The sequence below is a fragment of the Propithecus coquereli genome, unplaced genomic scaffold (genome assembly GCF_000956105.1).
Source record: "Propithecus coquereli isolate 6110/MARCELLA unplaced genomic scaffold, Pcoq_1.0 Scaffold435, whole genome shotgun sequence".
In the NCBI taxonomy this organism is placed as follows: Eukaryota; Metazoa; Chordata; class Mammalia; order Primates; family Indriidae; genus Propithecus; species Propithecus coquereli.
The window spans coordinates 960,382-976,544 of NW_012150119.1; the positions used below are offsets into that span (position 1 = coordinate 960,382).

General features: G+C 45.9%; 1 protein-coding gene across 2 annotated transcripts in view; it reads right to left on the reverse strand.

Annotated features, from left to right (window-relative positions):
- Positions 1-10,387, reverse strand: part of TMEM220 (transmembrane protein 220) — a 19,664-nt gene extending 9,277 nt beyond the window's left edge. The window contains exons 1-5 of one of the 2 annotated variants that reach the window (XM_012653956.1): positions 10,273-10,387; positions 9,335-9,364; positions 4,817-4,877; positions 2,527-2,650; positions 1,142-1,201 (exon numbers count right to left, since the gene is read on the reverse strand). In XM_012653956.1, coding sequence (XP_012509410.1) covers positions 1,142-1,201; positions 2,527-2,650; positions 4,817-4,877; positions 9,335-9,364; positions 10,273-10,365 — 368 coding nt within the window. In that variant the 5' untranslated portion in view covers positions 10,366-10,387. The remainder of the gene's footprint in view (positions 1-1,141; positions 1,202-2,526; positions 2,651-4,816; positions 4,878-9,334; positions 9,365-10,272) is intronic. The other variant, XM_012653957.1, reaches the window with a different exon arrangement.
- Between the last annotated feature and the right edge of the window lie 5,776 nt (positions 10,388-16,163).

Here is a 16,163-nt window from a genome sequence, read left to right on the forward strand (position 1 = left end):
CTTTTAGAGATACATTCTGAAATACAGAGGAAACAATATGATGTCTGGAATTTATTTCAAAATAGTCTGGCAGTGTGGAGTGGATAGTGGTTTAGATGAAACAAGATTGGACATATTGACAATTTTGAAGCTGGATGATGGATACATCTGATTCCTTATATTAGCTTCTCTGTTTTAGATATGTTTGAAAATTTTCAAAATAAACAAAACAAAAAAATTAAAAATATTCACAAATGTTGTTTTTCTCTGATAATTGTCTTACAGTATACTTTGTTATTAAAATTGCTACACTGGCTTTCATTTGGTTGGTATTTGTATAGTGAATTTTTTCCATCTTTTGACTTTAAATCTTTCTGCATCTGTATATTTCAGGGTTGTCTTTTGTAAAGGGTGTTGAGTTGAGTTTTTAATCTTTTCATACACTTTGAACATCTTTGACTCTTAACTGGAATATCTGATACATTTACATTTAACATAATTTCTGATGTCTTTGGCTTTAAATCTCTTTTTTAACATATGCTTCCTCTTTGTTCCATTTGTTCTGTTTTTTCCTTGTCTCTTTTTCTACCTTCTATAATCATTTTTTATTCTTTTAGTGGTCACCCTAAGGATTACAACGTGAATCCTTGACTTATCAAAGTTTAATATAAACTAGTACTTTTATCTCTTCCCAGACAATTAAAGGACCTTAGAACGTGTTAATTCCGTTTATTCCCTTCCAACTTATATGCTACTGTTGTCATGTATTTTCATCCGATATATGTTCAAACCCACAAAACATCAATATTATTGTTTTGTAAGTTAGTATTCATTTATATGTACTCACACATTTATATTTTCTTTCCTCTTTTTTTCTTTCTTGAATCTTTGAGCATCCTCTGAGATCATTTTCCTTCACCCTGAAGAACACCTTTTAGGCTGGCAACTGCCCATAACCGTACTGGGCCACATAGAAAACTCTGGTCTTCATGAACATGAGTGACCATGAAACTTTGAATCAGCTATTATTAGCTTCCCTTAGGAAAAGGAAAGATTTCTTTCAAAAAATTCCTGTTTTTACTTGTGTGTCAATATTTTCACTACTACCGGATTTTACCACCCTTGAAGACATCTGATTTCAACTGATGCATTAAATACTTACTTCGAAGAACTGCGGCACAGGCTCATCCATGCTGTGATAATCACCAGACCAGAGAGCTCCCTACAAAAGAGCACGCATTTCCTATTTTTGGAGTGGCTGCAGTGAGATGCATGTCATCGCATTCTCTCTCTGACTACTTGATAGTACATTCTGATTGGGTGACTTTCCCCCAAGATATACAGCATCTATAGAATATTTTCAAGTCTAGCCATGATTCATAAAGTACTTTTTTCAGACAGTTTAAAGGCTCATATGAAAATACATTTCATCTTAAGAGGCAGATATGAGATCCATGACTGTTCCCCAACTTATAAGTGGACCTTCCCCAAAACTAGATAAATATATAAAAACCCACACAGACACATCACTTATTTCAGGTCACTGGGAGGCATAGTGCAACCAATCCCAGTGCAACTGAAAATCCCAGATTTGATCAGTCATTATTTTCACATTTTTTAGAGGCCTCAGCATTAGTCAGGATGAGCTTAAACCAATACATAATTTGCGCACATATTGCAGGAGATTGGGTCACTTCTTAGGGGAGAGGAATGATTTGTAGTATGAGTCAGACTATAACTTTGGGGTGAGTACATGCTTCTAGATATGTGTATTATAACAGAATAAAAGACAATCACATTCCACCATAGTTCCACTGAAAGCCCCACCTTGAGTGCACCATAGTTCACGGGCTTCACGCTGGAGGTGACTCAGCCCGTTTGGTTTGCATCCCACCTGCAGACCAGCCTGATTTGCTCTCCCGTTTTCTAAAGATTAGGGACTGTAACAAAGCAGCACCTTTTCAGAGAGGCGGAACTTACAGTCTCTGACCCTTGGTGTTGGCAGATGTCATCGCTGGGGTAGAGAAGAAGGGAAAGGGCTTATGAACGAGGCCGAGGAGGTCAAGGGTGGCAGGAAGCAAAGGACAAGGTGATAAAACAGGAACAAATGATTGTGACAGAGGGCGGAGATGACACGAGACATACTACGCAAGTCTAACAGAGGCTGGCTTCAAATCCTGAGCTCTGAGGTGGCTGATCACACTTGTAGATGAAATTCCGGCTTAAATCAGAACTGGGTCATGACAGCGCTGTGGGTAACTGGACTGAGTATTACGATACAGTGCCACCGCTAGTCACAGGAGGCCACGGTCCCACTGCCTGGCAGTGACACAGTGTAACATGCCTGCAGTAGGAATAATGGGGTTTGAACCCTGACTCCGCCGTGCCCTCAGTTCCTTCAGCTTATGAGGGAGATAACACCTTCCCCGCTCCGCATGGTCTAGCCGGGGGAAGCCAATCACCCCTGTGCACAGATAAGGATTATAAAGGAAGACAAGATCCCTCAGTTCTATCCCACCCCTCCAAAGGACAAATGTCACTGCTCACCTGCCTTCTTCCTCATGCAAGATACTCTGCTGTGCATGAAGCAAGAGGTGGTAGGCCAGGCCCACAGCCCACGCCACACAAAAGAGTATGTGTACTGCAGAGACACTCCTCCAGATGATGTTACCTAGAAATAGACGTCCTGATGCTGTTTATCATGGAATCACACCCCACAGAAAAGCCATCTCTGGACCTGTTTTGCCGTAGTCTGCTTTCAGAAAAACTTTTTTTTTCTGAGGGACGACAGAGGTCATAGCACCAATTATGAATGTAACCTCCCCTTCCTGGGATGACAACCCTCGTTTTCTTTGGGAATCCACCCTGCCCACCCCCAGTCCGTGTGTCCCAGCAAACTGGACCACAGCCAGGTCTGTCAACACATTCGTCCCCTCAGCCACAGCGATGTGGCTCAGGACAGACAATGAACCAGAGCCAACAACGCGATTCTGACTTCAGGAGAGTGAAGAACCAGAATCTAAATCCCGTCGGACGCAGCATGGTGACGATGTGAACCGGGAGCTGCCGGGCTGCCATGTGGAGCCCGGGGTGACGCTCAAGGACCACCAGTGCCCGAAGCCAGCGCCACCCCAGCCCTCCAGTAAACCGTACCAACATGTTTTCTTCTTAGCTCACGGCACATTGGAGTTGAGATTTTTCCTAGCTTATAACTAAAGTAGCCTGAACTGATCCACCTTAAAGACATAGACAGAGTTCTAGGGGCCTATGTAAGGAGCCGGGGCATCCGGGGAGCTAGAATTTTCCCCACCTAGGTAGGAATCCTTATTCTTTATTCTAAGGCCCCTGAGAACTTCCAAGCTCACTACTAAAAGCTATTTTAACAAAACTGAAAAATAATCTATCAGGACTAATAGTTCCCAATAATAAGAAAACCAATGTAAATGTATTTTTTTGTGTGTTATAAGACACTGTTTTATAGTACAAAACTGTCTAACTTAAGGTTGGTTGAAAGTTTTTCGTGCCATAAAAAGTGAAGCAGCTACATTCTGCCCAGCATTGAGCTAGGTGGCCTGTGAGCTATCCAAACCAGTTATTTTAAGTGGATTTTTTTTACATGTATACCCACCTGGGATGTACATGTAAGGTGTCCAAGAAGCAGGTTACAGAATGAATATATAGTAAATCCTGTTTTACAGCCATTCACCCTTTGACAAGCATTAAGTACCTACCATATGCCCGCCATACTGTTGTGGACTGAATATTTGTGTCCCCCCAGAATCTAGATGTTGAAATCCTAACCCCCCAAGGTGATAGTATTGGGAGGTGGGGCCTTTGGGAGGTAATTAGTTCATGAGGGTGGAGCCCTCACAAATGGGATTGGTGCCCTTATAAAAGAGGCCTGAGAAAGTTCCCTTGCCCCTTCTACCATGTGAGGACACAGAGAGAAGGCCACGCTGATGAACCAGGAGTGGGCCCTCACCAGACACTGAATCTGCCAGCACTTCGATCTTAGACTTCCCAACCTCTGGGACTGGGAGAAATAAATTTCTGTTGTTTATAAGCCACCCAGTCTATGATATTTTTGGTATAGCAGCCTAAATGGCCTAAGGCACATATATGTAGGCTAGACTTATGCAAAGATGCATAAAACATGATCCTGCTTTTAATGGGCTTACGCAGCCTATCAGGGAAAAACATATAAAAGCATGCAATACAATTCTGTAGGTACCATGACAGTATGTAGGGAGATTAGGAAAAGCAACATATATTAACGAAAAATCTAGATATTTGTTATAGACATTATAAACAATTTCTCTAGTTGAGTACTGGTTCACATACATAGATAATGAATACATTCAAAATAAGAAAATGATTAATGGGGGTGGTGTTACTCTAAGAAAAATGTGTAAAAAAATGAGTTCAACTGGGTTATGAGGAGAAAATATGTGCTAGACATTGATTGCCACTGAGTATGGGGATGCGAGGTTAGCACTTCGATTGTTGCTTATTTTACGTTAGTTTGGTGGCTAAGAAATCAGTGCGGTGACTGAAACCCTTCTCTCTCGTGGGTTAAACTGAGTAACCACGATTCCACATCAGCATCAGGGGTCTCGGGTCCAAGTTGCTAAAGAACGGCTTAGTACGCAGATCCTCATAATGTTTTCCAGAAGATGGGTAAGAATAATCTAGATGAGAATTATCTCCTCTTATTATCAGAAATGAGAAGAAAGGCCTAGGGAGCCCCGTTTTTCTCCTGAGAGTCGGGCAGATAGATTCTCATTATTACAAGGAAATCTGATTTGCTGTAACTGCGTTCAGAATGCAAGGTCTGTACCTGTGACAAGAGGGTTAAATCCAACAAGCAGAGTCAACACTGCAGGTATCGCGTACACCACCTGTTAGCAAAAAGAGAGGAAATTATGTGTCTTAAGAAGTGTGCCCAATACATGAGATGTTCAGAGGTGTCCGGGAAGTAAAAAAAGATGAGATCAGTGTCTGTTGTGCTCCAACACAGCCTCTAGGTTTCAGTAACGACGGAGGAAGTGGTAGCCTCTGCTTTTGTGGCACTTGCCACTTCTGGTTGCAATTTATCTACCTTCCTCCTAGACTGCAGGCTATTCCAGGAAAGGCTCATTCATCTTTGAGCTCTAGAATTGAGCATAGAGTTTGAGTCTTAAGACACACTGACCTCCCAGTCTCTCCCGAGCAATTTTACACCCAAATGGCCTTTCCCCACTGGCACACAAGAACATGTTCTTTGAAAAGTAGGGCAGGAGCGGCCACGATTACCTAGATGGCCTTGCTGGGTTTCACCCACTGGACTATCCGGCCCAATATTCCAACCCTGTGAGACCACAGAAAGCTTCCTAACAATGCATGAATCAGCTGTCCCAATAATAAGGCTGGGCTCTTCCTTTTGGAAGCTGTTGATAAGTTGGTTTGGAAGTGGGAAGCCTTGCCCTAAAGAGGCCCTATCCTAAGCCTCATTCATAGCAAACAGGCTCTAGACAAACTTAACTACTGTGTGTGTGTGTGTGTGTGTGTGTGTGTGTGTGTGTGTGTGTGTGTGTGTGTGTTTTGCAGGCAGAGGGCAACTAGGGAGGGTTGGTTTATAAGACACATGGGGACTTTTTGAGAAATGTAGCAGTTTAACCACATCAGTTGCTATGCTTATGTCAGAAACCTCTCGTTTATTTGGAAGCTGTCAGAGCTGTACATTTAAGCTATTAGTTTTCAGTATAAAAACATGTCTGTCTTGCCCCTGGGGAGAGAGAGCATTTGGATTAGAGACTCTGTCTTCATCTTTCCCACTGCATCCCTCATGATTATTGGAACAATGGCCCATACTGACATTTGAAAGTCAAGTGATCTCCAACAGGTGGACAGTCATGCTATGAGGGTTAGACCAGTGTCAAACTTTAATGTGCGCACCAGCCACCTGGGATCATGTTAGAATGCAGAGTATGATTCTGGAGGTCTGGGCTAGGCCACAGATTCCGATTTTCTAACAATCTCCCAGGAGCCACTGCTGCTGTTGTTCCAAGGACTACATTAGAGCAGTAAGAGGCTACTTTTCTGGTGAAAAACTACATGACTTATCCACTGAGAGAAAGAGAGAGACAGAGAGACAGAGAGACAGAGAGAGAGAGGGAGAGGGAAGTTAAAGACACACACACATCCATTATACAATATTTAATTGTGCTCTTTGTAAGAAACGTTTGGCAGAGATTTTGAAAATGTGCATCCAAAAGTATCAGATATCTGTCATTAATAGACTAAAGGGTCTCTAAACCTCTTATTTCAGCATATTGGAAACTATGAACGAAACAATCAACTAAGTAATAGTTTCTCATGGCAGTTGTGACCTGTTAATCTTTATTTAAATACTTTTCTCTATCTTGAATGAAGTTTAAAAAATTGGAGGACAGAGAAACTGAAAATAATTATTTCTAGAATACAAGTTAAAACAACGCACAGTACAAACACTCAATAAGGAACTCAGTCTTTTATATTTTATATTTTTGTTGGTGGATTTTCAAAATATCTAAGGGTGTTATGGTATTCGTTTATAATATTTAGCTTATTCAAAACATAGTCATTGAGTACCATGGTATCATACCTAACACCAGTCTCCTTTGTCCACCTATTTGTTTTCTCAGCCTCTTTCACAGGTAGAGGTGGTCATGTTCCACAATGAAATGTAGGAAGTCCTTTAGAGGCAAGGCTGATAGTTAAAGCATTTAACAACCAATATGCATGGGTGCTGACCAATCAGACTGGAGCCCTGACAATGTGCCATACTGGTACACACACACTGAACAGCAGCCCTGCCCAAGGGGCTTTTGGGGAAACATTTTCCTTTCTCATAAAAGAAAAGAAAACACAGGAGGAAAATTTATTTTTCTTCTGTCTTGCTTCTTCCTACTTGGGATGCTCTTTTCTGGGGATGAGATGTATGGAGCTGCAGCAGCCATTCTGTGAACATGAGAGGAGTCATCTCCCACACACTGACGATGGCAGAGAAGAAAGCCAGAAAGTCCAGGTTCTTGATGACACTGTTAACTATTAAACAGCTACCTCTGGACATCTTAAGTGAGATATTCTGTATTTTTATAACCTGATGCTAGTCAGATGTTCCATTATTAGCTGCTGTATGAGTCCTGATACAAATATCCTCCATGAACAAGGGACATGGAAATGAGTTGGGTATAGACCAGCCCCGAAGGCCCAGTGACCTAGTGTGTGTACACCACTCATCCATTCATTCAAGAGTCAATACAGGAAGGATTTCCATCAGGGAGGTTCTATATTAGGTTGCCTAAAGGCTACCAAGAAGAGAGAACATTGGTCCTTATCCTCTTGGGAGCTGGCAGAAACAGAGACAATTGCTAATGCAAGGCCAAATGTGTTAGTGCTACAAAAAGCTTCAAAGGAAGAATGGCTGGAAAACTACAGGAAAGAGGCAGAGATACTCCTGGGTGAGACAGCATTTGAGACAGTCCTTGAAGCTTGGGTACAGTATGACACACAGGAATTCTAGGGGCAAGGCACATTAACTATTATTGCTGGACTAGTTGTTGAAGGTGGGCTGGGGCCATACTGTGGTGGGCCTTGAATCCACCTTGGGAGTTTCAACTTAAGAGATTTTGGGAAGCAACAACCGTTTTCAAGCAGACAGTAACATACAGGATGTGTTCTAGGAACAGAAGATACGTGAGGTGGACAGAAGAGTTGGGAGGCTGTTCCAGGGGTCTATGTGGGAGGTAACGGAGGGCTGAACTGGGAATGAGGGAGGATGTCCGTGGGGATGTGGGGTCTATTTTTCATATTATATCATCTGAGCATGAAGTTAAAGGTAAAACGTACAGGTACCGTACAGATAAGCAATTAAACCTAGATTGTTGTTTAATTAATTAATTTTATAAAGACAGACTTACTATGATGCCCAGGCTGGCCTCCAACTTCCAGGCTCAAGTGATCCTCCTGCCTTGGCCTCCTGAGTAGTTGGGAATACAGGTATGTGCCATCCTGCCCGGGTCAAACTTATTTTGTCTTTTGAGGGGATCTCAAAGGCAGTAGTAAGGAACAGAGAGATGTTAAAGATGACTGAGGTTTTGAGCAAGAGTGACTCAGAGAATGATTCTGCTGATGACAGAAATGCCAAGTCAGGAAGAGGAGTGGGTTTTGCAGAGAAAGATGCTAAGTAGGACCCTGGACCCTAAGTAGGACCCCTCCCCATATTTGAGGAGCAGTGTGATGTACAGGTGGATACATCCAGTCATCTTTTGGAAATTCAACATTAAGCTGGATGTTTGAGACCTGTCTGCTGGGAAATAATATTTGGAACACAAGATATGAATCAGAGTGCCAAGAAAATGCAATTTGATTTGATTCGGGGGCATATGAATCTGGATAATAAGCAATATCAGAATGAAGTTTTACTGCACTAAAAAAAATGGACTAGCATTTTGCATTATAATTCTATTAATAAATGCTTTCATGCATGTTGCTCGCATGGTCAACATTATTCTAAAGGCTAAGAATCATCTCCCCAGTAATATTGTACAGTGTTGTGTATCTGTATTGAAAGAAACCGGGCAAAATTCCAGTATTTCAGAAAATGTATGGGACACATGTTTCTCGTCTAATGGTTCAAATCAAAGTGTTGGTTAATACATTGACTGCCATGATAGAAAAAAAATAAATTTCCCTGGGGCCACAGTGTTTTATTACAAAAATAGAATAAAAACTTCTAATTTGATGAAAAATGTTATTTTTTATTGATTTCTGTGAGTGAGTTATATGCAACTAGAAAAATAGTCCATAAGGCTAAGGTAAACGGACATGTGAGTTCCATATGCTTTACAAGGCCCTGGGCTCAAAACTAGCGTGAGTTAAATACAACTCATGTGGCAGTTATGTGCTAAATGAACACTGTAGGTTTAACAGGCTTTAATTACTTTTATAAATGTAACTCCCTACATCAGCAGCACCACAGAACTTAGGCCTGTCATTTCCAAACCAAAGGTCTGCTGGAGTTTCTGGCTAGAAACCAAAAGGAACAGTTCAATCACTCTTGCTAGGTCTCTGGGTCCTCAGCTGGGCCCTCCATTAGAAGGGAATACTGTGGAAAGACCTCTGTCTCTAGAAGGTTTGGAAGTTACACACCACACACTCTACATTGTCACTTGATTCCCCCTACTAGTATTTTAGGAAAAAGAGCTTACAAAGGGTTTGGTTTCTAAGTTGTTAAGTAAACGAAGCAGGGAGGAGAGGTAAACAGAAAACTGCGTTCCGTGCTATTCCACGATTCTTTCAAATGGAGGACAGTGTCACGGCAGCTCATACTCACCACCCACAATTCCGCATCTGGATCATTTACCTGGAATGCCAAAACACGCAGGCGTTAGCAGACACCCCGTCCTGTGCCGTCCCTATATTTGGTCTGCTTTTTTATCCGTTTGTTCCGTGCCAGACGACGTACAGGCACGGCGGATCCAAAATCTGCGTGAGACAGTCTCGCAGATTCGGCTGGTTTGAAGGGATTTCTGGCTGAACACGACAGATGGTTTGTGTGTGCAGCCACACGTTTTTTTTTTTTTAAGAACAAATTTTAATTTTATTTATTTATTTATTTTCTTTCAGCATATTATGGGGGTACAAATGTTTAGGGTACGTATATTGTCCTTGCTCCCCTCTCCGCCCCCGCCCCTGTCAGAGCCTCAAGCGTGTCCATCCCCCAGACTGGGCATCACACTCGTTTTTCCGCACAGGAGCTCTGAGGAGGACGCGCCAAACCTAGAGTGGGTATTTTAAGGGCCCTCCAGTCTCAAGAAATGGGGGAAATTACTATGGAGGGCTCCAGAGCAGACCGGAAAGGATAATTATGCTATAAAGGGTTTTGTTCCGTTTCCTCTCCAGACCCACAGGCTGGATGTTAGGGGAGGTGCCAAGGCTGCCTGTGCTCAGGTCCCCTTCAGAGGGACACGCGCTGAACCAGCTCCTTCCAGCGCTTGAGCACAAACTGAGCGCAAGGGAGGCCTGTGGGGTCAGGGTCGCGGGTGTGTGGCTCGCGCATGCGAACGCATCTGTGTCTGAGTGGGGGAGAGACTGGGGGTCCCCCAAACATAAACGCCAATTCTCGTCCTCCTGCACACGTACCGCCCCTGAGACTCGGCGGGCTTGTCAGTCTACACCGCGCGCCCGGCCTAGGGGCGAGCCCGAGCCCGGCGGGCCCGCTGTCCTCCGTCCGCCCCCGCCCCAGCCGCCCGGCGCCGCGGCCCGCCTGACCTGCACGACGGCCGCCAGCGCGAAGAAGGCGGCCATGAGCCCGTTGCAGCCCCGCCACAGGGCCGGCGTCCAGGGCCGCGCGACCGGCGCCATCGGTGGGAGCGCGCGGGGCGGAGCGCGCGGGGGCCGGCCCCTTCCTCCCCGGTGACGCCCGCCCCCGCTCGGTCCCCAGGGCCCTCCAGTGGCGGCGGGTAGGCGCGCGCCGGGGGCAGGGGGAGGAGCGTGGCTTGAACCCTTCCTACGACGTACTTGGCAGAGCGTCCCCATTTCACAGATGGGGAAAGTGAGTCCCAGAGGGACTGGATGGCTTGCCCAAGGTGGCACAGCTCATCGGCCGTGGAAGGAAGTTGAACCAGGTTCAACTCCAAAGCCTGCTTTCACTAAGGCTACCTTCCTAACATTTAAAAAAAAAAAAAGGAAGGAAGAAAGGAACAGGAAAAAAGAGGGGCGTGTGCGTGTGTGTGCGCACGCGCCACCTGTGTGTTTTCTGGTTAGTATTTATGCATTTCTTTCCAAAGCTCAGGAACTTTCAAATCCCTGTAAGCATTATGGTAATTTCTAGAGTGATGACAGTTATATTAACATCTGATACGGCTCACAGCTTTTCCGCAGACAGCCTCGTTTATCTTCATGGGCTTTTATTATAAAAGGTATTTACATATTATACATATTTACAATTCTCTCCCACCACCAAAACCAACAAAATTTCCAAAATTGCTCATGAATTTCTTATGAACTAAACACACTGAAATATGCACTATTCTCCCCGCGCTTGTGGCCGTCTTTTTCTGTTTGGTAATTTACCCTTCTGATGAGTTCTTCCCGGGCTCATTTACACATCCATAGGCTTCATCATTTCTGCTGTTCTGAAAAGTCTTCAAATCATGAGCTTGTGTGCGCGTCCTCCTTTCCTTTTAGCTAAATCTCCGAAAATTGTTTAGGAGGCTTTTTTTTTTTTTTCAGTTTCATTCCTTTCAAGAAATACTTATTACAAGAACGACGTCTGCCCGTCTGCCCCGTGCTGGGTGCCAGGAAGGACCCCGAAGGTAGATTTTCTGTGCCACCCCCCAGAAGGGAGCCTTGCGGCCGGCAGGAGGTGAGCACACGTTTTAGCAGGGGTGTGGTGAAGGCGGCAGGGCCTGCCACTGGTTGGAGTTCCAGGACCGAATCAGCCCTGGGACTGGGAAAAGCCTATGACCACGCTCGCTGTCCTGTTCCTCAAATGAAAAGAAAAAAGGAGAGCGAGTGAGTGATCTGGGCCGAATTGTGTCCCTCTCAAAACTCGTATGTTGAAACCCTGACCCTCAGTACCTCAGAATGAGACCGAATTTAGAGACAGGCTCTTTAAAGAGGTGATAAAGTTAAAACAGGATTGTTAGGGTGGGCCTTAATCCAATATGATTGTTGTCCTTATAAGAAGAGGTGATTGGGACACAGACAGTTACAGAGGGCTACAGGGACACAGGACAAAGATGGCCACCTTCAGGCCAAGGAGAGAGACCGCAGAGGAAACCAACCCTGCCGACCCCTTGAATGTGGACTCCCAGCCTCCAGAATTGTGAGGAAATTAACTTCTGTTGTTTAAGCCATCCAGTGTGTGGTACTTCGTTATGGCAGCTCTAGCAAAGTAACGCAGAGAATGACTGTAATCCCTACAGGGAACAGAGTGGTATGAAAACGCTGCGAAGCTCTTACGTGCCGTACAACCACCGTGAAGTTTCATAATTTCCATTGTCGTCTGGCACCTTCAAAGTCCCTGCAGTGGTCATCTGCTGTTTTTGCCTGTGCGGGGTTCACTCCCCTTTCTTCCTCAGTCAGCATCTCGATTACTGTGGGGGACCCATCTCCCACAATTGGCACATGTATGCTTTGGGGACAACCGTACCCCTCCCCCCATCCCAAGGATAGGCAGGTGACCTTGACTTGCCTGCTGGCAGATCCTGTTCTCACTGTGACTGGGTCTGGGATGGGTACTGGAACCAAATGGCGCAGATTCAATCCCAGGACCTGTGCTACACTTAGGGTTGCCAGATAAAATACAGGATGCTTAGTTGAATTTGAATTCCAGATCATCAATGAATAATTTTTTAATATAAGTGTGTCCCAAATATTTGCTAAAGCTGGTAGACCGCCATGGACTATTTTCTTTCTTTTTTAATGGAGACAGGGTCTCTCTCTGTTGCCCAGGATAGAGCGCAGTGGCTTACATGGACTATGAAAGAGAAGCTTTCTTTGTGCTGGATGTGTTGAGCTGGTAGGATGTGAGCCTAGCGCTGTCAGGAGAAAGCCTTACAGGGAGAACGGCTCCCTGAGGGTGAATTCTCTGCAGAGGAGGCAGAGCTGAGCGATAAAGGCAGGTACCTGGCGGCATAGCTGGAGGTTCTGGATCCAGCCATGCCTGAAGCTGGGAGCTACCTCTCGACTCTTCTGTTTTGCGTGCTGACAAACTTTCTTCTTTACATAAGCCCATGTGAATTGGGTTTCTGTCATTTGCAACAAAGAATGGTGACTTTAAAGTTATGATTCAAATAGTTAAGTCAATGTGCAAAATCCTCTGCAACCTCGTGCTGTAGGTTTGTACAGACTTTGCATAGATAGGGAAGGGAAGGGAAGGCTTAGTCTAAGAGGTAATGAGAAAGGCAGTGCTACACTGCTGCAGAGAGGATGAGGTTGTGAAGGGAGCAGGGCCTGTCAGAGCCAGCTCTCCTCTGCAGTAAGGGCAGCCCAGCTCATCCTGCTGGGCACTCCCTGCTGTCAGTGGCAGCGTCACGAAAGCCATCCAAGACACAGGTGTGAAGCAAGCCAGACTCGCTTCTCTGCCAGAACCCAAGTGGTTGGCAGAATGTGAACATCTGTCCTAGAGAACTTGGAAATAGAGGTGTTTGCTTGTTCTATGCCAGGGGGATTATAAATCCAATACTAAGAGATGGAACAGAAACATAAGTGCATATAAAGACACAGATGGCCTCCCAGGGCCATGGGATAGAGAGAGAGAGAGAGAAAGAGAGGGAAAGAGGGAGAGAGGGCGAGAGTGCTGATGGACACATGAACATAAGTATTAATAAAAGAAGAATGTCAGCAAAGGGGCACTGATGCGCTGTGGAAGCTCAGACAAAGTTGCATCCATCCGGGAGGCAAGTGCAGACTGAACTCGTCCCCGCACAGGCTTGACCAGATGTGGACATTCATAGGCCCTTGGTCAGATCAACCTTGTGGGGGCTGATGTGGGCTGAGAGGCACCTCACAGCCTCAACTCCTCCCCTTGCTGTGATTCCAGAGGTCAGTTCTGGAGGTCTTGGCTTCCAACCCGGCTGGCCTACAGAGTGGAGAATGGGCTCATCTGCTGGCAACTATGGTCAATGCGCCAGGTGTGTTTGAAGTCTGTTGATAGAATGCCAATCCTCTTGTATAGGCTGTTTGCCTTGTAGCAGTCTCTCTTGTCTGTCCTGCTTGGGGTGCGGTCAGTTACTCTGGGTGGGGGGAAGGAGGCTGGACAGTCTGAACAGGGTCGTCATCAGTGAGCGGACCCTCTCCCAGCAGTGTGTCCAGAGAGTGCTAATAACCGAGGATGTGGCCGTGAACACGAGGGACACAGTCTTTGCCCTTGTAGAGCTCACAGACTAAACCACAGTGACACGAATAGGCGGGCGCGGATGGCCGGCAGTTGTGGTGAGTGCTGTGAAGGACAAGCGGGGGATGCTCTGGGAGTATGTGAAGCCAGGGGATCTGGTCTCTTCCAAGGGCTTCCAGAAACTTCCTGTGAAGGTGGATTTAAGGTGTGCCCTGAAAGATGAGTGGGAGAGGACAGGCGAAGACGTGGCCCCGTTCTTAAGGCCATGAGAGAAGCGCTGTGAGAAGGCCCTGGCTCTGCAGGTCTGCAGGGCGTGGCAGGAAGCAAGGGGCACGAGCCAGGAAAGACGAGGCTGGAGAGGGGCTGGGAGGAGTCCGGTTTCATCCTGGGGGCGCTGAGGAGCCCCTGAGCACCGAGCAGAGAGCGCAGGTGGGAGGTGCTTGGGCTGTCGCGTGGGGGACGCTCTGCGGGGAGCCCGGAGAAGGAGCAGGGACTGGCTGTGGGGTGCTGGCAGTAGACCAGGAGGAGGTGATGCCGGGGCTAGCAGGGTAGCGGTGGCCACAGAGGGTAGGGAGCGTCAGTGAGCGCCACGGAGGAGATAAAACCGACAGGGCTGTGTGGGGGAATGAAAAATGTGTCCACTCTCCACCTGACGACAAAGTCAAGTTTTTGAGCCTGCGTGGTTGAGGTCAGGCTGCAGGAGGTAGGTGGGCTCACCAACGAGGTGGTGGACCCTTCCCAATGCGGCGTTTGCCTCACACAACATCCCTAGAGTGTCAGCCTCTGCAAGTAGTTCACCTGGCCTCAGTCGGACTTCCCTGATCTCCTCGGGTGGGAACGAGAATGCTCTTCTCCTGCTTCTCCTTATGTTTTTGCTTGTTTTCCTTTCATTGCACGTAGTTTTTACCTTACACTAATCGTTACACGTGTGCATGTATTGTTCATGCTTCTGCACTATGCCACAAATTGCAGGAGGTAAGGACTGTCACTCGTATTTTTATTTCTTTCCCTTAGTACCTGGGCATACTTGGATGTCAGCTGTGAGTGGGGACACATATAAACGCTGTAAGAACGTTGGGTTTGATGGTGGAGGATGTAATAGTTATCATATCTTGAGTTTACTGGGTTAGGCAGTATTCTGAACACTATGTCTATATAAACTTATTTTGTGCCCACAGCAGATCTATTAGGTAGGTAATACTATTATCCCCATTTTATGGATAGAGGAACTGAGGGATAGACTAGCTTTTTTCTCTTCTTTTCTTTTTGTAGAGACAGGGTCTCGCTCTTGCTCAGGCTGGTTGCGAACTCCTGGCCTCTCGTGATCCTCCTGCCTCGGCCTCCCAGAGAGCTAGGACTACAGGTGTCAGCCACGTGCCCAGCCCAACACTAGCTTTTAAAATACACTGGTTGAGAAATAATTGAGCCAGAAATTAGACTTCTTTAACCTCATGGAGAGGCCTCCTGTTTATGAAGGAGCGAGTGGAGTAGGCGATCTCTCCGAGTGAAGCGTTTCACTAAACAGCTGCTCTTTCACGAACTGGAGAGGGGGGAAGGGATCTGTAGACCAGGGTCTCAATTCTCCAAAGGCTGAAGGGGCAATCCTTCAGGCCTGTTTTGACGCCATTCTACTTGCCTCTTAGCTATTTTGAAGACCAGAAAGTTTCTTCACCCATGTCATTGACTTTTATAGCCAATTAGATGAAGCTGTATTTGGCGGTAGGAGGACAGGTTAAGTGACTTTGAAGCCACCTCCTCTCTGATTTTGACTTTCTGCTGTTAGAACCATGCGTGTCCACAAGATGGCAGACTTCTGCTGCGAATGGAGCCAGGTGGGCGCCAAGGGACAGAGGGGAGGAGGGAAAAGTGGGCTTGGGCCTCCCCCCAGCTCTCCCTGGAAGGTTGTGATGTAGACTTTCTGGGTGGGTACGAAGTTGGTATCAGCCTGAGGTGAAGAAGTACAAATAGAACTTTGCACCTGATTTTAGTCCAAAGGCCCAGAAGCGATTCAAATAGAACTTTGTACCAGGAAATAGTTATGTCCAAACAGGGGTGTCAGGTCCAAAGGAAAGAGCTAAGCTTTGCTGTGCTGCCGGCAGAACGTACACCTGTTTGCTGCCCCAGAATTCCAGGAAAACCAGATATGCCTGCGAGGAGCAATCACTTCTTCTAAGATAGGATTACCCGAAAGCAAATAATGGTAATAGCTATCGATTGTTGAGTATTTTCTGTAAGCCCAGCTGCTGCCCTTTCACCTCCTAACATCTTAAAGCCACCGCGAATCCTACATTTCTAGATCTAAACTCTCCTCTTCCTCTTA